At 43.0% G+C, this 24256-nt stretch overlaps 1 protein-coding gene across 2 annotated transcripts in view; it reads left to right on the top strand.

Moving 5' to 3' along the window:
- Positions 1–1425: 1425 nt before the first annotated feature.
- The window catches only part of FAM91A1 (family with sequence similarity 91 member A1), a 130538-nt gene continuing 107707 nt past the window's right edge, over positions 1426–24256 (top strand). Inside the window, exons 1-4 of one of the 2 annotated variants that reach the window (XM_033933473.1) lie at positions 1426–1583; positions 8805–8889; positions 16136–16284; positions 21488–21545. In XM_033933473.1, the coding sequence (XP_033789364.1) occupies positions 1512–1583; positions 8805–8889; positions 16136–16284; positions 21488–21545 (364 nt within the window). In that variant the 5' untranslated portion in view covers positions 1426–1511. The remainder of the gene's footprint in view (positions 1584–8804; positions 8890–16135; positions 16285–21487; positions 21546–24256) is intronic. The other variant, XM_033933474.1, reaches the window with a different exon arrangement.

The following is a 24256-nucleotide window of genomic DNA, read 5'->3' as shown; positions in this document are numbered from 1 at the left end:
AGAAGAAAATATTAAATGGGTAGGACACCCTGGTGAGCGAGTTAACAGAAGACAAACAGAAACCAGAGTCTGGGACCAATATGATTTGAATAATAAAATGACCAGACAACAAAAGGTAGAAAAAATAATTTTATTTTCTACTTTGTGATTACAATATGTCAGATTTGAAATGTGTATCCTGCTAGAGCTGGTGTTAAGCCAGCAGAGTGAGCTAGGACCTAACAGAGAGAGGAAAAGTATTTTGTTTACACTAGAGAATGACACAGGGACAAATCTGTCCCCATCCCCAAGCAGGAGCTCAATTTCCCTGTCCTATCTCCATGAGTTTTGTCCCTGTCCCATTCCTGTAAGCTCCCGGCACAAGCCTTGAATACTTATGATTTTAAAGTGTTTTGAGGATGGAGTTTGCAGGAAAGGGGCAAGGACAAGAAAAGAACTCGCGGGGACGGGGTGGGAAAATGAGTTCCCACGGGAATGGGGAAAAATGTGTCCCGTGTCATTCTCTAGTTCAGTGGTTCCCAACCCTGTCCTGGAGGAACACCAGGCCAATTGGGTTTTCAGGCTAGCCCTAATGAATAGGCATGAAGCAAATTTGCATGCCTATCACTTCCATCATATGCAAATCTCTCTCATGCATATTCATTAGGGCTAGCCTGAAAACCCGATTGGCCTGGTGTTCCTCCAGGACAGGGTTGGGAATCACTGCTCTAGTTTACACCACAGCACCAGCGTGGAGTTGGAGAGCAAAGGGGTGGGGGTGGGTGAATAGGCTACAAGGATAAACCCCTAGGTCATTTGAAATCCCTTCCCCCCCAAAAAAAAAAACAACAACCCAAAACCGCACAATTGGGCAAGAAAAGTGATTAGAATCGAAATTTTTTTCCATGAATCGGGCAGTCCTATTACCTAAAGTCACTGAAACCGTTCTCTTGGATAGAGCCACGCTATCATAACACACCAACACTTTTTAAAAAGTGAGATCCGGTGAGAAATAGAGATTTTAGATACCCAACAAAATGCTGCAGCTATAGCAACGAGTAACACATACAGCAAGAATCCTCTGTTTGGCTGCAGTGCTATTTCTTGACATTTTTTAAACCATACAGGGTAAAAAAAAAACACTGTGTATAAAGTCAGAGAAGCCCATTTCCAAAGCTCAACAATATAGTATTGAAGTCAAAATGCGGAACATTAAGACCCCCCCCTCCCTTCGTGAACAAAAAAACCCGCAAGAGCTCAGCAGCACCTCCGCCGTCCTGTCCCACTTCGCTCTCCGAAGGAGTGCGTGACAGGAAGTGATGTAACAACGCCAGTGGCCGCTTCCTCTCGCTCGGAGTAGGAAGTAACCGGGGCCGGGGAGGTGGGCGAGTGGCGGAGGGCGTCTCGTGGGTTTTTGGGTTTTTTTTTTTTAACCCGCGGGGCGGTTGGGCTGAGCTGGCGACGGGCGGTGCGTGGGGGGATCCGGCTCGAGCCCCGGCTGTGTGAGCCCTGGCCGGAGCGAGGTGCTCGCCATGAACATTGACGTGGAATTCCACATCCGACACAACTATCCCTGGGGCAAGCTGCCGGCCAACATCAGACAGGTACCCGAGGCTGGTCACGCCCTCTCGACGCGGGGCTCGCGGCTCTTTAGCACCTCCGTCTGGCTACGAACGTGACGGGGCTTCCAGCTGGAGGTGCAGACTAGTATTTCATTGGGTTCCTTTCCCAAGGGAGCGGATTCTTTTCCAAGTTTTCTGATATTGCGACTTAACTCTCTCTCCTCCCCCCCCCCCCCTCCGACTATGAGTAACGAATGGCAATAGAAACAAGGTCTCTACTAATAATAAGAGTTCAGAGGGTCTAGAAAAATGGCACTGGATCTCTAAGGGAGAGGAAGGGATAGTAGACGGCTTAGTTACCGTAAGCAGACTAGATGGGCCATATGGTCTTTATCTGCCTTCATTTTTCTCTGTTTCTATGAAGGAGCGAGGGAGGGGTGTACTTTTAGCGCCCTTCCCACAGGCAATAGTTATTTAATTATGTCTTTTTTAAATCTTACTGTACTCCACTTGGAAATAAAACGGGCTAAAAATCACTTTTAACATAGCATAACTGTATTGTAGAAAATTATCCTAATCCTCAATCTGGTTTTGTATAATTATATCCTCCTATTAGGCTTCCTTTGTCCCGATAAACTGTGCTAACTCAGACCAAAATCCATCATCTTGTTTCTGGACAGTGGTCAGTTCAAATCACAAGTAGCAGCAGATTCCAAAATGTTGATTTGTTCCTCATAGTTAATTTCCAGGAATAGGTGGTGTCCTTATATTGATCTGGTTCTTATATGGACTTTTCCTCCAGGAACTTGTTCAAATCTTCTTTGAACTCCACTATGTCAGTTTCTTTGACCACATATACCAGCAACAGATTCCATAACTTACTCCCCCCTCCTTTTTTTTTTTTCCTATAAGCTGGGCTAGCGGCTGCCACTGTGGTAGCTGCCCCAAAGCCCATAGATATTTAAAGGGCATCCAGGCTTTTGCCACAGGGCTTTGTAAAAGAGGAGGTTAATTATCTAGTACCTGAAAAATACATTCTCTGACTTGTTTTCTGTCTGCCCTTGTTAGTTTCACGGCATGTCTTCTTGTTTTATTGTTATTTAAAAGGTGAAGCAATGTCCCAAGTTTCATTATTCCATTACACCCTATTATATCCCATCTGTCATCTTCTTTCCAAGCTGAAGAGCCTTGTTTAACCTTTCCCCTTTCTGACCCCTTTTAAATTCTGCTACAATGCTACATCCTTTGGAGATGGTGACTTGAACAGCACACAGTACTCAAGGTTGCACCATGAATCTATACAGAGACTTAATTGTAGTCTTACTTTTGTTCTCCATTTCTTTTCAAATAATCCCTAACACAGTTAGCTGAATGGTTTTATTGTTAACCATGTAGAAGTGTTATAAATGTATAAAAAAAAAAACTTTTATATGCTTTTTTTTTTTTTTTCAGCCACAGCTCACACTGAGCTGAAAATTTCAATGTCATGTTAAAACTATTTGGAATAGTTTTTAATGCCATGGGAAAGTGAAACTAATAATAATAAATGCCCAGATTCTCATTCTGACAAGATTCTTTAACAATTCTTAACAATCCGCTGCTGTTTTAATGATTTGAATAATTTTGTCCTTTGCAGTTTTGATTAGGGAAAAGATGCATTGGGTGATTATCATAATTTATGAATATGTTAGACAACACAGATTCTTGGAGCAAACCATTATTGGCCTTCTTCCATTTAGAAAACTGATCATGTAGTCCTCTTTTTCCTCTCTTTTAGTCAGTTTCCAGCCCATAAAGGGGCATCACCTCTTATATTATGACTTTATTTCTTGAGTTTGTCATAAGAGACTATCAAACCCTTTCTGAAAATGCAGATCCACTATATCAACCAGCTTATTTGTTATGAACATGTTTATTTACACCTTCAGAAAACTCTTAATGAATTGGTAAGGCAATAGTTCCAGTGATAGCTAGGAGACTATTGCCCTCCCTAACTGCGATAGGGCAGGATGGTGTGATCCTGGTCAGAGCCAAGAAAACTAGAAAAAAATGGACTTAGGCATGCCATAATTTATTACAAAACCATCCGAAAAATTCAAAGTAGCCTTGGCCCTAGTGTGCCTTCTAAGCTCCAGACCCCTCCTCCACTAAGTCATTAGTAACAAGTAAACAGGCACGTGGAGAAAGTCTTTTATAGCAATTTCTGAAAACTACTAGACCATGGGAAAAAGGGATGCACTGCTGCTATGACACCTTGCATCACACAATGTGAGAATGATACAGAGCTCCTGTTGTACAGCATACCAGCCACAGGCACCGGGAAAGAGAAGGGGGAGCTGCTCTATCCCTGCACTGACCAACTTTCCTGCCACTCCCCACTGCACTGACTCCATGGGCAGTTAGATCAACCAACCTTTTGCTCCAACACCAATTTTTGGGTAGGGCAGAGTTGGTTTTCTTAGGTCCCTCCCATCAAACCAGAAGATTGCAGTGCGAGGGCAGCACTTTTTTTGTGCGTGGGCAGCAAAATAAACAGGCCTTCAGCCTGGAAGCTTTCTCTCTATTACTACTTTCTGCTTATGCGGGGACAAGAAGCTTCTGGGTCACCAAAGGTAGCGTGTTCACTCATGGTGCTGGTGGCCCGAAGCGGTGCTATCAGAAAGGAGAAGCGTGAGCAACACCCAGATCCCACTTGGGGGGGGTTGGGGAAGGGATAAAACCCTGAAAAGATACGCAGACCATTGCCCTAACCTGTATCACTCCCTTGGTTTTTTGCAGCCCAGGTGTATGATCCTATATTTTTAGCATTAAATCATAGCTGCCAACTTCTGGACCATTCTTTGTTTCACTAGTTCCTTCCTCATGTTATCCACATCTTCAGGGATATGTACCCTGTTCTAGATTTTGGTATCATTCGCAAAGAGGCTTACCTTACCAGACAGCCAGCAATATCACTTATAAAAATGTTAAAAAGAACCCAAACCAAGTATGAAGATATTGATTAAAGTTTGAGCTTCGCATTCAGTATTGTGTGAATAAGTTGCATTCAGGGGTCTGTATTCTGCTTTAACTCCTTGGGGTTCTTTCTGTCCTCTCCCCTCTTGGCATTAATGCATTCCTGGTACTGATGCGTAAAAGGTATGACATTCTAGCTTGCCATAGGAAAGGCTTGGGAGTTCAGCTGTGGCAAAAATACCACCGTTGTCTCCCTCTTGTGCCTCTACAAATTACATAGTAACATAGTAGATGACGGCAGATAAAGACCCAAATGGTCCATCCAGTCTGCCCAACCTGAGCATCAGAGGAGGCAAAGGCCTCTAGGAAGAGCAAGGAGCTCCTGTACCCTGTAAGACAGTGTTTTCTGTCACAGGGCAATACCATTATGTCCTCCTCCCCCTGTCTCAAACACATTTAAAGCTACAAAAGTCTGATGCTTCCCTCCATTTCAGTATGCACCCACATTCAGTAGTCTCATAAGCCCTTCTTTCTGTTGAATCCATGCTAAAAAGAGCTTCTTTAGCAAAAGCCTTTAACGTTTTGAGTATTTATCTAATATTTTTCTCAGCATTTAGAATGAATTAACCATATGGAATAAATATTCAGAGCTAGGTATCTGTGGGCAAACTGTGTACACTTGGAGGTGAGGAATGGCCTAGTGGTTGAGCTCTGTGAGATTGAATCCCAGCAATGCTCCTTGTGACCCTGGGTAAATCACTAAATCCTCCATTGCTCCGGGTACAAAATAAGTACAGTGGTGCCTCACACAACGAACTTAATTCGTTCCAGGAGCAAGTTTGTTATGCGAAAAGTTCGTTATGTGAAACGCGTTTTCCCATAACAATACATGTTAAAAAAAATAATTCGTTCTGTAGCATAAAATATGCTAAGATGACATAAAAAAAGATACATTTTTGGTTATTATTTTTATTTAGATACATCTAAAAACATAATTGTTTTTTAAAACAACACACATTTTTTAAATTTAAAGACAGACTAAGTAGAGTCTAATTTTACAGTGAGAGGGCAGAGTCTCAGCGGCAAAAACTGGGACTTAACTGTTCATTTTTTTTTTTTTCTACCGTGTTTCCCCGATGATAAGGCAGGGCCATCAAATAAGACAGCCCCCCCTTTTTAGAAAAAAATGTAAAATAAGGCACCCCCCCCGCAAATAAGCCACCCACCGATACCTGCGCTTACCCGAATCGGGTGGTACGGTGGGTGACTCCGTGTGGTCCCTGGCACCCCCGACACGATCGGGGCAAGAGGGAGCTCAAGCCCTCTTGTCCCCCCGACTCCCCGACACGATCGGGGCAAGAGGGAGCTCAAGCCCTCTTGCCCCCCCGACTCCCCGACACGATCGGGGCAAGAGGGAGCCCAAGCCCTCTTGCCCCGCCGATTCCCCAACTCTCCGACAATATCGGGCCAGGAGGGAGCCCAAGTCCTCCTGGCCACGGCGACCCCCTAACCCCACCCTGCACTACATTACGGGCAGGAGGGATCCCAGGCCCTCCTGCCCTCGACGCAAATCCCCCCTCCCCCCAACGACCGCCCCCCCCCAAGAACCTCCGACCGCCCCCCCAGCCGACCCGCGACCCCCCTGGCCGACCCCCACGACACCCCCAACCCCCTTCCCCGTACCTTTCTGTAGTTGGCCGGACAGACGGGAGCCAAACCCGCCTGTCCGGCAGGCAGCCAACGACGGAATGAGGCCGGATTGGCCCATCCGTCCCAAAGCTCCGCCTACTGGTGGGGCCTAAGGCGCCTGGGCCAATCAGAATAGGCCCGGGAGCCTTAGGTCCCTCCTGGGGGCAGGGCCTGAGGCACAGGGTCGGGTTGGGCCCATGTGCCTCAGGCCCCGCCCCCAGGAGGGACCTAAGGCTCCCGGGCCTATTCTGATTGGCCCAGGCGCCTTAGGCCCCACCAGTAGGCGGAGCTTTGGGACGGATGGGCCAATCCGGCCTCATTCCGTCGTTGGCTGCCTGCCGGACAGGCGGGTTTGGCTCCCGTCTGTCCGGCCAACTACAGAAAGGTACGGGGAAGGGGGTTGGGGGTGTCGTGGGGGTCGGCCAGGGGGGTCGCGGGTCGGCTGGGGGGGCGGTCGGAGGTTCTTGGGGGGGGGCGGTCGTTGGGGGGAGGGGGGGTTTGCTTCGAGGGCAGGAGGGCCTGGGATCCCTCCTGCCCGTAATGTAGTGCAGGGTGGGGTTAGGGGGGTCGCCGTGGCCAGGAGGACTTGGGCTCCCTCCTGGCCCGATATTGTCGGGGAGTTGGGGAATCGGCGGGGCAAGAGGGCTTGGGCTCCTTTTTGCCCCGATCGTGTCGGGGAGTCGGGGGGGCAAGAGGGAGCCAGGCGGAGAGAGGGCAGTTAAGCGCAGTGCCTGCGCGGAAGGATGCAGCTCGGGCGACTTCGTTGTGTGAAACGAAGTTCGTTGTACGAATCAAGACATAAAGTTCGTTGTGCGCAGCGTGCGCTGTGCGAGGCGTCCGTTGTGTGAGGCACCACTGTACCTGTTTATTTGTAAACCTCTTTGTATATATGTATATGAGTCCCATCCTCCTTTTTACCTGTGGGATTTGATCCATAATTAAGAACAAATATACAAAAATTGTTAATTGCCTAGCAAAATGTAGCTTTAGCACAAAGCACGAATGGATTTATGTTCTCATTGGAGCCATGCACACTGTTCTCTCAGCCTTTGGGTCTGCAGATAAAATATACACTTTATTGAACAGAACATATGCTTTTATCTGCAAGCAATATTCAAAGCCCCATTATAATTTTTAGCTTCCCTGCTGCTGCTGTTGTGTGTGAGGCAGCACTTTTGATTCGGTTGCTTCGTTGTTGGATGCATTGAACTTGTAGCTCATGTGTTAGTTGAATAATTAATGTTAATGATGATATAATGTACCTGTTCAGCAGTATCACTAAATCTGCTGTTAGAGAACAGGAACTGCATCGTTGTTGAAGGTTTGTTTGCTGAGCCTGCCTCATTGCAGTTTCCATTAGTTTACCTCACAGTCTTGGTTTTCAATTTTTGCCCTTGACCAGTGTGAATTTAATCTGGCCTTGGAAATAGGAGTGTCCTGAAAGCTTGGCAAATCAATAACGTGCACACACATACTTTTTTTCACCTTGTTAATCAAATATAGATATGTGACTATTTTGCTAGAAACACATGAAATAAAACAGAGTTTTAAACACCCCCCCCACCCCTGTAAATGAGGACAATACGTTAAGAGAGAATTAGGGAAACCATTAGAAGGAAATATCTTTTCACTGAGACAATAGTTAAGCTCTGGAACACATTGCCAGAGGATGTGGTAAGAGCGGATAGTGTAGCTGGTTTTAAGAAAGGTTTGGATAAGTTCCTGGAGGAAAAGTCCAAAGTCTACTATTGAGACAGACATGGGAAAGCCACTGCTTACCCTGGATCGGTAGCATGGAATGTTGTTACTATTTGGGTTTTTGCCAGGTACTTGTGACCTGGATTGGTCACCCTAGAGATGGATACTGGACCATTGATCCGACCCAGTAAGGCTATTCTTATGTTAAAACTTATAAGCAATAGTTAGACACCCATAGATTGTGCATCTAAAAATTTATATTAAAATCAAATTAACATGCAGTATATATTTTTTATTTATTTAAAAAACTTACATACCACACTATCCTAAAAGTCTAGACAGTTCATATATCAAACATTCACAATTAAAATTCAAGCAAACATCACAAATGATAAGTGTTCTTGGAAGTGGTTTGGGGTATCCCATATTGATTTGATGGCTCTTATAGAGCCTATTTTATACAGGGTGTGTATCTGTTTTGCTTTTATAAATAAATGTTTTTTTAAACAATTTCAGAATTCCCTATTTTGAAATTACCCCATACCCCATCCCAATATGGTTTTATAATAGCTTTTTATAATAGTCTCTGAAACTACCTGCCCTATTCCTTACCTTCACTAATCATGCCCACTGATCTCCATATGTAACAGACCAACCATAAATCTTTTGTAATCCGCCTTGAACCGCAAGGTATTGGCGGAATAGAAATCTCTCATGTAATGTAATGTAATAGCAAACTCAGCTTAGGTCTGATAAAATGTTTGTTTATAGTACTTACATAATTCTTTACACCCTTGTACATTTTTCATATTTTGCTAAAAAATGCAATTCAAAATGCATTAAAGGTACTAAAAGGACATTTCTTTGCATGGCATGTGAAAAGATAATATTGAAAAATCATCTTGAACTTTCTGTTCATAGAGTCTTGGAAACTCACAGAAGGAATATGAAAAACATGTGGTACTTTACAGCATCCGAAATCAATTGCGTTACAGAAATAACTTAGGTGAGTAAAATATTTTTGTCATTGTCCATACAGGTATATTTGTAACTCAAATTTATTTCCCAAATGTTGGAATTCCTAGATTACAAATGTATAGTTACTATAAGAGACTGGGAAATGGTGTCTAATTGAAGGAAAAAAAAGCTTTTAAGAATCATTTAAATCTGAGGATATATATTGGGTTTGTTTGTGTGTAATTCTGTGTTATACGTTCTTGGTATAGACAGGAGTAGATATCCACTTTTAGCCCAAAGTGACATTTTGGCCCTAATTCTATAAAAAACACCAACAGTTAGGTACCAAGTTTGGTGTGCATAGCCAGTCTAAACACCTAACTTAATTTTTTTAATTGGCTTAATCAGTGCTGATAAATGAAAGTGCCATTAAAAACCAATTGAATATAAGCCGATCTGAGTATAAGGAGGGAAAAAAAAGTTGACTAGAATATAAGCCGGGAGGGTTAATATTCATGTGCCTGCCTGCTCCCCTCATTCCCTGCCCTGCTGGCTCTCCACCCTGCCCCCCTCCCTCCCTCCCTCCCTGACAGGTTCTGCATCCTGTCCCACCTCCCTGCCCAGTACCCTGTCCCCACTCTCTCCCGATGTCATGTAGGCCTTCACCGGGCCTGGCGTGTTGGGCCGGGACAGGAGGACTTCCTCCCATCTCCTGTCCCGGCCAACTCTGACATTTTTTTTACCTCCCTCCCACCTCCTCTGCATACCTTTTTGAATCCCTGGTGGTCCAGCGGTGTACTGGGCAGGAGCGAGCTTTCTGTGTTTGTGCCCTGCACTGAGCTCCTCCCTGAATGGCCACCTTGAGTTCTTGCGGCCCAACAGTGTACTGGGCAGGAGTGAGCTTTCCGTGCTCCTGCCTGGCGCTGAGCAGCTCCCTAAATGGCTGCTGCAAGTTCTCACGAGTCCCAGGAGAACTTGCGGCAGCCATTCAGGGAGCAGCTCAGCGCTGGGCAGGAGTGCGGAAAGCTCGCTCCTGCCCAGTACACCGCTGGATTCAAAAAGGTATGCAGGGGGAGGAGGGAGGTAATAAAAATTGTCAAGAATTGGCCGGGACAGGAGATGGGAGGGATATCTCCCATCTCCTGTCCTGGCCTGGCCCGGCCCACCCCACCAGGTCATATGGCAAGCCTGTAACAAGTCTGAGAGGGGGGGGGGGCGCGCGCAGGGGCGCTGACCCGAATATAAGCCGAGACCCCCATTTTTGGCCCCAAAATCTTGGCTTATATTTGAGTATATACGGTAAAAAACCAATTAAAAAAATTCATTTGCCTGTAGGCTTCTAACTCAATTTGTGCCTTCTACTTCAATGTAGACGTCTATACCGAGGTGCCTAGGCTTGGTTAGGGGTGGAGTTTGAGCATGAATTAAGTTAGGTGCAAGAAGATGCCTACCTTAGGTGGACTCCTTTTAGGCCAGGAGTGCGCCTAAGGATTTTATGGCTTCTGGTGCTGCTAGGTGCAATTCTGTAAATGGCGCCTAGTGGTTGATTTGACAACCGTGCCAAATGGTGCTTAGGAGTTAGCTGCTGTTTATAGAATCAGGCCTTTTGTGCTTTATAGATGTACTAGTGTTTAAGCCCATTACATTAACGGGTGCTAGAGTAGATGTCTGTCTGTCTGTCTATTTTTTTTTCTTTGTCTCTCTCCTTGGACGCTGCCTGTCTGTCATTTTTTCTGTCTGTCTCTCTCCCTATGTCCTTAGTGCCCTCAGTGCCTCCTGCCTATGTCCTTAGTGCCCCTTCCTATGTCCTTAGTGCCCCTAGTGTCTCCTTCCCATGTCCTTAGTACTCCTTCCTACGTCCTTAGTGCCCCCAGTACCTCCTCCTGTGCCCATAATGTCCCCAGTGCCTCCTTCCCATGTCCTTAGTGCCCCCAGTGCCTGCATACTGTGTCCTTAATGCCTCCAGTGCCTCCTTCCTATGTCAGTGCCCCCAGTGCCTCCTTCCCGTGTCCTTAGTGCCCCCAGTGCCTCTGTCCTGCTTAGTGCCCTCAGTGCATCCTATGTCCTTAGTGCCCTCAGTGCCCCTTTCTATGTCCTTAGTGCCCTCAGTGCCCCTTTCTATGTCCTTAGTGCCCCCAGTGGCCCCTTTCTATGTCCTTAGTGCCCCCAGTGGCCCCTTTCTATGTCCTTAGTGCCCCCAGTGCCTCCTTCCTATGTCCTTAGTGCCCCCAGTGCCTCCTTCCTATGTCCTTAGTGCCCCCTTCCTATGTCCTTAGTGCCCCCAGTGCCTCATTCCCGTGTCCTTAGTGCCCCCAGTGCCTCTGTCCTGCTTAGTGCCCTCAGTGCATCCTATGTCCTTAGTGCCCCTAGTGCCTCCTTCTTATGTCCCCATCATTATCTTCCAGACTTTGTCCCACCCCCACCCCCCTGATGCCTGCCTGCCTCCCATCCCCCTGAGCAGCATGTTTCCATTTAACCCCCCCCCCCGATGCCAGCCTGCCTGCCTCACATCCCCCTGAGCAGCATGTTTCCATTTAAGCCCCCCTGATGCCAGCCTGCCTGCCTCACATCCCCCTGAGCAGCATGTTTCCATTTAACCCCTCCCAATGCCAGCCTGCCTGCCTCACATCCCCCTGAGCAGCATGTTTCCATTTAACCCCCCACCCCCGATGCCAGCCTGCCTGCCTCACATCCCCCTGAGCAGCATGTTTTCATTTAACCCCCCCATGCCAGCCTGCCTCTCATCCCCCTGAGCAGCATGTTTGCATTTAAACCCCCCTGGCACCGATCCTACCCGGCACACCCTCGTTGACCCTCCCAGCCGACCCTCCCACCACCAGACGGCCGACAAACCTCCCAGCTCCAGCAGCGTCTGAGGCACAGTAAACACGCTGCTTCGCGGCCTTCTACTGCCCTAATTTCCTCTGCCGCGTCTCTGATGATGTCATCAGGGACGCGGCAGAGGAAATCAGGCCAGTAGAAGGACGCGAAGCAGCGTGTTTACTGTGTCTCGGATGCTGCTGGAGCCGGGAGGTTTGTGTTTGTCTTGCAGTGGAAGGTTCGGCTGGGAGGGTCAACGGGGGTTTCGGGTGTGCCGGGTAGGGTCGGCGCTGGGGGAGTGGGGGGAAGTCGCGGTGTGCTACCTGCCGCCGGTCGTTAGAATAGAACCCTAAGTGTGCATGCGTACTCTTACCTGCCACGGACATACAGATCAGGGATCAGGGAACACGCAGGTAAGAGTGCACATGCGCGCTTAGCGTTTTATTATAGTAGATACTGTGTAAAATGAGTAACAGTGAGAACATGAGAAAGCAAAGGAAAACCTATGATCAGGTTTATAAGCAGTTGTTGTTGTGGTGGGAGGGTTGTTTGAATTCAGCCATGTCTGAAGGGGAAGCTGGTGCCTGAGCAGTACCAAAGTGATGTGAGCTAAACAAGGCCTCGATGCAGTAAGCAGCACACTAGAAGTGTGCAAAGCTTTAGTGTTAAGTGCTTTAATGCATGTACTAAAAAATAGTTTTACTCCTGATGCAGTAAGCAAATGATAAGCAGATTACCACAGCTTAAAGAGTGTTCACTGCCAGGAAAAATATTACTGCATCAGGAATAAAATGTGTCTCTTTCTGTCAATTTGTGAGCAGGGGTTGGCACAATGGTCTGGAAGAGAGACTTTATAAAGAGAGCCAATTGGACTCCTTGATGCTCCCTTTCTCTCCTGAGGCCATCTGGTCTGTGGTACCCTGGGACATGGAAGCCTTCAACAAGAGAGCATCTGATACAGTTAGACCCCCCTCCCATGAGACCAACAATTTTGTCTGATATATTCTAATCACAAAATAGAAATGAAATATTATTTTTTTCTACCTTTTGTTGTCTCTGGTTTCTGCTTTCATCTTCTTTTCACTCTCTTCCTTCCAGCGTCTGCCCTCTCTGTCTCTTCAATCCAGCATCTGCCCCTTCCATCCACTGTCTGCCCTCTCCCCCTTCCATTTGGTATCTGTCTTCTTTCTATGCCCCTTTCCATCCAGCCTGCACCCCCTCTCTCCTTTTTACATGATTCATGCCAGCTTCACTGCTCTCATCATTTTTATCTCTCCTACACTAGATCTAGCATCTTTGTCCCTCTCTGCTTATTTCTCTGCTGACCCCCTTCCCAACATCAGTCTCTCTACTTTCTCATTTCTGTCTCTCCCTTTTCCCTCATTTGATCTCTCCATTCTACCCTTCCCCTCCTCTAATCTCCCTACCAGCTGTTTCCTTCCTTTTTTCCTTCTCCCTTCTCTCCCCCTCTGTCCCATCAGTAACTTTTCCCTTCCCTTTCCTTCCTCCCCTCCCAGCAGCATCTCTCCTTCTCCCTCCCGCCAGGTCCAGTAGCAGCTGTCCCTTTATTTTCCCTTGTCTAGCAGCTTCCCAGCCTCCTTTGCCTCCTCCCCTCCCAGCGGCATCTCTCCTTCTCCCTCCCTCCAGGTCCACTAGCAGCTGTCCATTTATTTTCCCTTGTCCAGCTGTTTCCCAGCCTCCAACAGTGGCTTTTTCCCCTCCCAGCAGCTCTCGGTACTTGCCTGCGCAGCGATTCACTAAGACAGCCTTGGGTCCTTTGATGGTTTGCACCTCCTCTGAGGAAAGAGGAAGTTGCATCATCAGAGGCGGGCCGTGACTCAGCAAAAGTCCCAAGGCTGTTGAAGTGAATCGCTACGCTGGCAAGTACCGAAAGCTGCTGGGAGGAGAGAAAGCCACTGTCTGAGGCTCCTCATGATCTTGCCGGCCCTGTGCAGACTGGCAGGAAATTTCAGTTCGTCGATCTCACTGGCCTTGCAAGGACCGGCAGGAATTTTCTGCGGACCGACACCAGTCTACGGATCGGTGCTGGAAAAACACTGGTCTAAATATTATGGGGGCATGTTTTGGGCGGGATTAGGGTGGATTCAGCACTTGGATGTTTTACAGCAAGAAACATTTTTACAAAATGTCCAGGGCACAATTGGACATTTTAGGCTAGACCTGTTTTTTAAAACAAATAAGAGCCAAAAATGTCTTCAAACTGACCACTGGAGGGATGAAGATAAGGTTCCCACCCACTCTCCCAATGGTCACCGACCCCCCTACTACCCACACCTAGTAGAGCTGCAAGCATGTCTCTGGAGTAGGCTGGTGGACTGCAGAAAAGGGACCCAGGCCCATAAAAATAAATAAAATCATTCTTTTAAGGAGTACCTTATTCTTATCATTAGTTTCCCTTTAATATAAAAAGTGCCTGTTCCATAAGCTTACGCACAAAAGGTAAAATTAGGTACTGGTCAATAATTAGATACATGTGCTGCAGATTGTTTGATCCTTTAAACAAGATTCAATAGAGGCTGTCTTCCTTGCTAGAGGAACAATCTCACCATGTATACTAGAAGCCATTATGTTATAGAGAGAAGGCAAAAAAAAAAAAAAAAGAGAAAGTATCAAATTTTCTTTTCTTTTTCTTTTTTTTTTTAATTTTTATTTATTCATTTTTGAATTCTTACAACAAGTGAATTAAACATATTATAATCAATTATCATATGGCACTTGTATTTACAAACAAATTCTCTTATAATATAGAATAAATCCCCCCCTTTTGTCAATATTCCTATTTCCATATGATATACATTCCCCATCCCACCCATATCACATTTTCTAAACAAAAATCAAGCCATCGGGTCATAAGGAGAAGTCATGCAATTCAAAGAATGTAACAATCTCCCCCAAAATATCATAGGCAGAACTTTGGCCATCGCCTGCACAAAATCTTCCTCCTAGTGGGTTTGATAAAATGGAGAAGGTGAAGCAGTCAGTACCATCAAAGGACACAAGGGAAGACTCTATCTTTACCACAATATAATCTGCTAGAAACCACAAAATATTCTGCTAGATCTTAAGCAGAAAAATTGATCCTGGCTAGATAGCTTGAAGGTTTTTGAAGGTTTATGTGTCATAGGCTTTCCATCATGGATGGGAAAATCAAATATAATGATGATCGATTCCACACACAAAAAAATGCAATAAGACTTTTAGTGAATGAGATGCAAATAAGTGAGGAAATGGCCCACTGGTTTGGATACCATACCATATAGTTTCTTATGTCCCACAGTTTTCAACAAGGAGTCATTGCGGCTTACAATAAGATTTGGGATCAGTTATTACATAGTAATATAGTAATTGATGGCAGATAAAGACCTGAATTGACCCATCCAGTCTGCCCATTAGTTATACTCATTAAAAATATATGATTAAATTAACTTGTCTTTTCTTTGATATTTCTGGGTCATAGACTGTAAAGTCTACCTGGTATTACATTAACAATTAGTTTCTAGAGAACATATTGGATAGTGATCAGTCATTATAAGGAGAAAAGATAAGCTTTAATATTCTCCTGAAGCTGTAATAGGAGGGGACCTGACATAATTTTAGAGGTAGGCTATTCCAAACTTTGGAGCCCAGGGATTTGAATAGTTTTTTTGCATTAAACATGATGAGGGGAGGGGAAGGTCAGCCTAAGATGCTTTGTCTTTCTAGCGTTATGGAAGGAATGAGAAATCTTGATGGCCAATACTAGTCTGCCAGAGTTTTACCTTAAATTGAAAAGAATCCTATTTTCATTGGTAGCCAGTGTGCTAGTCCTCTTGAATTTGCCTAATCCAAAAATGAATCTAGCTGTGGTATTCTGGAGTAGTTGCAATCTCTTGTGTCCCTTAAGAACATAAGAATAACCTTACTGGGTCAACCCAATGGTCCATCAGGCCCAGTAGCCCATTCTCATGGTGGCCAATCCAGGTCACTAGTACCTGGCCAAAACCCAAAGAGTAGCAACTCAGTACTTCTGCAGTACAAGGAGTTACGATAATCTAGGTATGGGAGCAAGACAGCCTGTGCAATAGTTCTAAAATTAGCCTGGTTTAAAAGGGATCTTATTGTCCTTAGTTGCCTTAGTCTGAAGAAGAATTTTATGACCAGGGAATTGATCTGATCTTCAAGGGTAGTGCTAGTATTTTTTAAGTTTTCAAGTTTGAGGATCTAATCAGTGGCCAGTATCAGATCTGTGCGTGGTAATGAGTTACAGTCCCCAAACCAAAGTTTCTGTTTGTTAAGTAATTATTGCTGTGTATTATGTAACATTTGGTTTTACTAAGCTTTGAAATGCTTAGGGGTTAGAGTAGCTAGCCTTCTATTTTAACTTTTCCTTTGATTGTAATGTGTGCTGAGAGAGTATATATAAGGGTTATTTCTTGAAGAAATATGAATGACATGGGAGCATATTCATTTTACAGTGAAGCATGTGAGGAAAGATGAACGCAAATACTATGAAGAGCTGCTTAAATACAGCAGGGAACATCTCATGCTATACCCCTACCATCTGTCTGACATGGTGAAGGGCCTGCGGATAACACCATTTTCATATTACATAGGAATAATGGAAGTAAGTGATGTATGTTTTCTCTTTCCCTTTTACTCTAACACATTATGCTAGGTATTATCTCGGGGTTTTATTTTTGCTACTTCTCTATAGATGCTAAGGTCTTTGAGCCCCTCTGTCTGCCCTGCATTTAATAGGGGCAGGGCAGAGAAGAGGTGTCAGGGTTTTCTGTGTGGCTGTGGCTTCTCTATCTCCATCTCCCTAGCTCTGAACATTAATTACACGAGGATACACTGAAGGACCAGGCATGGCAGGTCCCCTCCCTCTTTGAAATCAAGCCCCCACCCTCGGTTCAGCGAATTACCACCAGGATGGTCTCGGGACTCAAGAACCTCCCATATGAGGAAAGACTGAATAAACTGCAACTATACTCGCTCGAGGAACGTAGAGAGAGGGGGGACATGATTGAGACTTTTAAATATATCACGGGCCGCATCGAGGTGGAAGATAATATCTTCTTTCTTAAAGGACCTTCAACCACAAGAGGTCATCCGTTGAAAATCAAAGGTGGGCAATTTCATGGCGACACCAGGAAGTATTTCTTCACCGAAAGGGTAGTCGATCATTGGAATGAACTTCCATTGCAGGTGATTAACGCCAGCAGCGTGCTCGATTTAAAAAAGAAATGGGATATGTATATGGGATCTCTAGCCGGGTGAAGTCTGGGGGTGGGTCATTAGCGTGGGCAGACTTGATGGGCTACAGCCCTTTTCTGCCGTCATATTCTATGTTTCTATGTTAACTGCTTTTGGTTAATGTGGCAGGTGCTAAATCAGGCAGATGTTGCTTCTTCTGCCTGCTCTTTTTTATGATTTAGCCTCAAACAGATTGCTGGGCATATTTTACTTTTCATAGATTGTTTGATTAATTTAGCAATATAGAATTACTATGGTTGCATCCCATGCTGATTTCTCAAAAATGTGTTCAATCTCTGGAAATCCAGGAATGATGATATGTTTCACTTTCTAACACAAAATCTTCACTTGAAAGGATAACAATCAACCCTTATTCAGCATATGTAATCAGGGAAGAGCTAGTTAAGGAACCTTACTGTATGGCAATGTGCAAACTGAAGATGGATCAAATCTGTTTTATTTCCTTTCCACTTAATGCTGTTTCTTGTTCCTAGTTTCCGTCATTACCCTGTATGACTTTTACTGTATCATTTCTGTGGGCAGGCAGGCATAGGCATGGCTATTAAGGTAGCTATTTAGATTCTTTTTTTTCTCACATCTTGTGGCTGCATACATATGGTCCCTGGTAGCTTGCTAAATAGTGTTATTGTTGGCTGGTTACTAGGGTGTTCTATAAAGGATTGCCAGCTGTTCTTCCTTCTTTTGCTTTTGTGAGTAAGGTTGGCACCCCTGCTTCTGTTTTTCAGCTTTCTGTTCCCTAAGCAGAAAAGAGATTTTTCCAGCTGTTATCACAGTTTTATTTTGTTTCTTGATTCCCTCTACCACATAATAAAAATTCATTAAAAATTTCATAAACTTAAAGCTTTATTATAAAAACCAACTTTTTTAAAAACCATTTTTAATGTAGTAATGGAAAAGGAATTTCCTGTTTCTTTCTGCCAGACCAGTGGTATTTGCTCTTCTTCCAGCAGGTGGAGACAAGAACAAATCTGCTGATTTTTTTTTCCCCTCCTATATGTTTCCTCCAGATGGGAGATATTTGTTGGTGCACCTAAGTAGTTCTGGCATTTACTAATTACTTCTCAACTTAAAGTAATTAGTTACAGTATTTAGATTACTCATTTTGGAAAGTAATTAATTGCTTTTCCTTTACTGCTACCACATCCAAGAATACTTGATGGTAAAAGGCTTATGGTAAAATATTCATCTTATACACAGCCCCAGTGCCTTTTCTGAGCAGGGACCGTCTTTTGAATTTTAAACGTACAGTGCTGTGTACGCCTTTCAGCACTATAGAAATGGTAAATAGTAGTAGTAGCTGTACACAGCGAACTTCTGGTTAGCATCAGGTATAGTCCAAGTCCATGCCCTGCATGTGCTGCTGGATTCTCAGTCTGGTAGAAGCAGTAAATAATCAACTCCTAAATTCTTCCTTGTACTGAACTTAGCACAGAAAGACACAGTTTATAGGTGTTACTGACAATTCAGTCACTCAACTCAGAGATGAGTCATTCCAGAAGTTGTTGAAATTTTTAGTGGAAGTACAATAGGACATGCAATGAATATGTGCAAAGTCTTAGAGCTGGATCTCAGCTTCTTCCAAAATTAGGGCCTCTTTTTTCATTCCATGGAAGATAGTGCCAAAATGCCAACTTTGGGTTCAGGTTGTAGAAAGGATAGTTGCTCGACCAAGCTAAGAGTCATATTTCTAGTACAACTGTTTGTGCTGAATCAAATATACCACTCGGATCATTGGTGTATGCTTTGGTATATTGTTGGGGGACCACAAAGTTGATGAAAAAGCTTGTCTTGGAATACACAGGCAAATATTTGACACAATATAGCTCCTGAACAGAAAGCACAAAAGGTCTGAGATTTTAGGAACTGGAAGAGATTACGGCTATATACTGTCCCAGTAAACTTCTAGGCAACTGTGCTCTTCTGTGGTGGTTGACTACTTTAATACAAACTTCCCCAGAATAGTCCACTGGGGAAGGAGGTGGGCTGAAAGATGTGATTGACATGTTTCTGCAAACAGCTTGCAACTAGAGTACAGACTCCTATGTCCTCTAACACATTGTTTCTCAACTTCTTCAAGCCAAATACCCCCTAACCCTAACAAATACCAACCGAGTACCCCCGCCCAAGCTCCAACCCTGGCTCCACCCCCACAATAATAGTACTAATTGAAATGCAGTTTCTTCCATCCATTTTTCATATACACACAATATAATCTTATTAATACATAATAGTAACCACAAAATTAGAAAAACACAAAGCACACTGTATGCACAGAAAATGTTAATTGTCGTTTATATTTGTGGGTTTTTTTTCAAAGAGGTCAAGGCAGATGCCTTTAAAATATGCAATGTCACCTCAATAACAACTATAGAAAAATAGACAAATATAGTGCAAAATATAGACAGCAGATATAAATTCTCAAAACTAACACATTTTGATCACTAAATTGAAAATAAAATCATTTTTCCTACCTTTGTTGTCTGGTATATCAAGCTGGGAAGATGAACTCCTGGCTAAGTCTGATGATTGTTCAATCTAATTCTTACTTCACATTTAGGAAATCATTAAAGACTTATTTATTTGACAAATAAGAATATTAATTTTGATATATTTAAATGCCTTTTGTTTCTATTCTTATTGTCATAGTATGTTTTAACTTTTTAATAATTTTTAATATTGTACTTGAGTGTTTTTAACAATTGTATTACTTTTATTATATTATTTTAGATTGTACATAGATAGTGTGTTCTATGAAACTGTACCATGTGTTGAAATGTCTCAGTATTCTCCTGTTGTGAACTGCTCAGAACTACTGGTTGGGCGGTATACAAGATTATTATTATTATTATGGTGATTTCATGAGTCTCTGGTTGCACTTCCTTCTGACTTGTTCATCCAATATTTTTTTTCTGCCTCATTCATGCTTTCTCTCCTCTGGACCTCATTCCCTTCCCCAACCAATATCTCTGTCTCCCTCCATGAGTTCAACTTTTTATTCTTTGCCTTCTCCCCCCCTTCCCCTGAGTGACATTTCTCCTTCCCTCATTTCTGCCCTCCTCATCCATCTCTCACTCTCCATGAGTCCAACACTTTCTGCCTCTTGCACGCTTCCTCTCCTCTGGACATCATTCTCTTCCCCAACCAACATCTCTCTCTGTCCCTCCATGAGTCCAACTTTTCTTCCTCTCTCCTTCACCCCTATTGGCAACAAATCTCCCTCCCTCTCTCTTACTGTCCATCTGTCTTGAAAAATCCAGGCATCTTTCCCACCCCCCTCTACTGTCACATCCAACATTTCTCTCTCTCTCATCCCCCGAATCATGTGCAGCATTTTCACCACTGCCTACCAGCCCCATGCCCATTTCTCCTTTTATCACCCTTCTGCAGCACCATGCCACATTTCTCCCTCCATCACTATGTCCAACATTCCTCCCTCTTGCATCCCATTCAATCTGTCCCTCTGTTACCTCTCCACCACCATATCCAACATTCTCTCATCCTTCTCTCCCCATGCATCTCTACCTCTCTCCTATTTCTCTCTATGCCCAATTTTCCTCTTTCTTCCTTTCCCTCTCACTCACACACTGATGCCCAAAAATTCTCCCTTTCTATTCCCTCCCTCCTGTCCCAAGTTAGGGTCCCCTTCCTCCCTTCTGTGTTCCATGTTCATGCCCCCCCTTCCTTCTGTGTCAAGTTCATGGCCCTTCCCCCTCCCTGCCTTCCAGCTGTTGTCCAAGGATTGTGCCCCTCCAATGTCCCAATGTGCTCCTTCTCCCTCCCCCCTTTCTCCTCTTGTTTGAATCGCATTGCTCCTTCTGCCTTCAATGGCTTGTTGTAGGGACGCACAGCAGGCAGCGATTCATATGCTGCACGTCGCTGACCCACAAGTCTTACCTCCAACGTCAGCCCTGATGTTGGAGAGAAGGTTTCCGGGTCAACTACGTACAGTGTGTAAACCGCTGCCTGCTGTGCGTTCCCCCCAAACAAGCCACTGGAGGCAAAATGAGCAAGGAGGTAACTGGGAACACTCCCCCCGCTGACCCAGAAGGCTTTCCTCTGACATCAGCTCTAACATCAGAGGGAAGCCCTGTGGATCGGCTTCGGGAGGGAGGTGCAGGAAACCCTGGCAGCGGGTGGGGTGGGCAGCAAGGAGGGATCTCTGGCGGCTTCGGGTGGGCAGAGAGGGAGAGCGGATAGGGATCTCCAGCAGCGGCTTCAGTTTCAGAGTGTGGGGTTGGCAGCAAGGAGGGATCCCAGTACCCCCTAAGGATATGCATGCCATGTATCGAGAAACACTGCTCTAACAGAAGATTGTTCAAGTAAGAACCTAATCTATTGTGCTTGTGCTTTCATGGTGCTGATGCTTTTTCACTGAGATGGAGAGGTATCTTTTAGAATAATAAAATTAATATGAATGGGAAACTTTTTTTTTTTCTAAGATGTCTCACACATAAATAAACAGCTGTCTGAAAAGAAAGGAATGACGTGATCCAAACTTTTAGCTTTTATATATATTTTTACACAACTATTTATTGTTTTCTTTCTTTAAGGATATAATGAACAGTGAAAAAAGCTATGATTCACTTCCTAATTTTACTGCTGCTGACTGTAAGTATATTGGGATTGCTTTCTTGTTGCTGTAGTTTTTTAAGATAGGATTTACCAATACAGCTCGCATATGTCAGGTGCATTATTGCTTAAGCTCAATTAAAGAGCTAACATCCAGGGATGGATAGGGAAGATGAAGAGATTATAATATGAAAGGAAAGCATGAGGTTTCTGTATAGATAACCTGCTTCCTAATATTTCACTCTTTTCTATCTTTGCTTTAATTTATAGAATTTTTCTGATTTGCTTCATTGGTGGTCTTCTTTGGCAGTATCTGCTATAACATTCTTATATGTCTGGCCTAGAGGAAGTGAAAGACAAGCTTGTGTTTAGTGTGGGGCATGATTCATTAAAGTTATTTCAATTCACCAAGCAGAAACCCTTGCTTTAAATTACTGCTGAGAATCAAAGTTTTCATTCATTGCTATTCTTAAAAGAAAATAGGTTTCATAAGTTTTTAATAAGAGAATTAAAATTAGCTGAATTAAAACTAGCTATTTACAGTTAAACAGCCTATTTTTCCCTGCCCTCTGATTAATCTTTGCAAAATAAATGTATGTCCTTAGTGGTCTTTTTTTTACTAAAGCTTGCGCCAAATGCTAAGAAGTGTATATGTATAAAATGGACTTCTTAGCATTTAGTGCAGTGTCTCAAACTGTGTGCCATGAGAGATTTTACTTTATTTTTTAAAATTCCCTTCATAAGTATACACTAGAATAGATCCAAAAAACAGGGAAGTATAAATGATTATGAGTCACCAACCTCAGAAGGAATAAACTCTTATTCAAAATGATATGAATGAAGCGGCATTCAATCGTTCAAAACCTGTTGTATAGATGATTTCAACAATACATTTGGTTTTTTGTTTTAAGTTTTTTATTGATTTTTTCACATATCAACAAGTGTTATAAATTTTCCATACATTTATCTTAACAATACACTTGATATCTCTATAATGTATTTTATATAAACCATATTTTATATTATTTTTCTTATGAATTTATATAACATATATATTGTAATGATTTTATCAATTATTATTTAATTATGAACCCTTTTCCCTCCCTTTATCACATTAATTTCTCATAAGACTATCATTCATTCATTATGATATATTTTTTATAATGTATAATAAAGAGAATAAATTATTTACCCCTTCCCTCCCTCCCTTCTTTAACCATTATCTTATTATGGGAAAAAATTAAAATCAGTCATTGCAAAAATCTGTTAATGGTCCCCAAATCTTCTTGAACTTATCCATATATCCTTTTTGTGTTGCAAATGTACGCTCCATCTTATATATATGGCAAACTGAGTTCCACCAAAAATTATAGTTCAATCTGTCATAATTTTTCCAATTATGTGTAATTTGCTGTACTGCTACTCCAGTCAATATAAATAAAAGTTTATTGTTATTTGATGAAATTTGACTTCGAGCTCTCATTGCAGTACCAAACAAAATCGTATCATATGTCAAGGCTACCGGATTTTCTAACATCCTATTAATTTGAGGCCAAATTGATTTCCAAAATACATTTGGAACAATGCTCAGAGTAAATTCTTTTTTTTTTTTTTTTAATAAATCTTTATTCATTTTAAATCTTTCAACAAGTGTACAATAAAATCCTCATTTAATATACAAAATCACTTGAAGCTCTACATTTTTCTCAAGAAAAAGGTTATATCCCACCCCACCCTCCCAAAAATTATATTCAAATATAATATATATCATATAATAATTTAGATCATTTGTTTTACAATTTGATAATGAAAACCACAAAACCCACACCCCACCCACAAAACAATATATATTAAGTAGGAAAAAATGCTGATTATTCATTATAATACCTTATTAATGGCCTCCACACATCCTTAAATTTATTAAAATATCCATTTTAAAACTGCAAGCACTCTTTCCATCCTATACATGTGACACACCGAGTTCCACCAAAAACAATAATTTAATCTTTTGTGCAATCTTTCCAGTTATTTGTTATTTGCTGAATGGCAACTCCTGTTAAAATCATTAAAAGTTTATTATTATTAGCAGATAATTGGCTTTTAGCTCTCATAGACATGCCAAATAAAAATTGTGTCATATGACAATACTACATGATTTTCTAGCATACAATTTATTTGATCCCAAATTGACTGCCAAAAAGCTTTAATAAATGGACAATGAAACAATAAATGATCTAAAGTTTCAGCCTCGAGATGACAATGCCAGCATATATTAGACTTAGAGCAATCCAATTTTTGTAAACGAACAGGGGTCCAGAGTGCTCTATGCAACAGGAAAAACCATGTTTGCCTCATAGACGCAGGCATTGTACATTTCATCCTCCAAGACCAAATACGTGGCCATTGAGATGCATTAATGCTCAGAGTAAATTCTTGCGTAGTCAGACCAGTTAACACCGGAATGTTCAAGAGGCTATAACTGCACTCTCAATCAACGCATATGTTCAATATTAGAATAAATCTTCAGCTTTTACAATACAAAAAATCACTTATCTGATGGTTGTAATGATAAGGACTTTCAAACTGCTTTGGGGTCCTGACGCATTTCGCAGAGTTCTGCCTCAGAAAACCCGTAGAGAGGTAAGTTCTAAATCGAATTCAAATGAAGCGTGGTCTGTCCATTGCACTCCCTTTCTTCAAACTCACAGAACCACTAGAATAGATGACGTGTACGTCACTTACGCAAGAGT

The sequence above is a fragment of the Geotrypetes seraphini genome, chromosome 2 (genome assembly GCF_902459505.1).
Source record: "Geotrypetes seraphini chromosome 2, aGeoSer1.1, whole genome shotgun sequence".
Taxonomy (NCBI): Eukaryota; Metazoa; Chordata; class Amphibia; order Gymnophiona; family Dermophiidae; genus Geotrypetes; species Geotrypetes seraphini.
The sequence above is the reverse complement of the archived record's forward strand: the minus strand, read 5'-3'. Positions and strand labels throughout refer to the sequence as shown.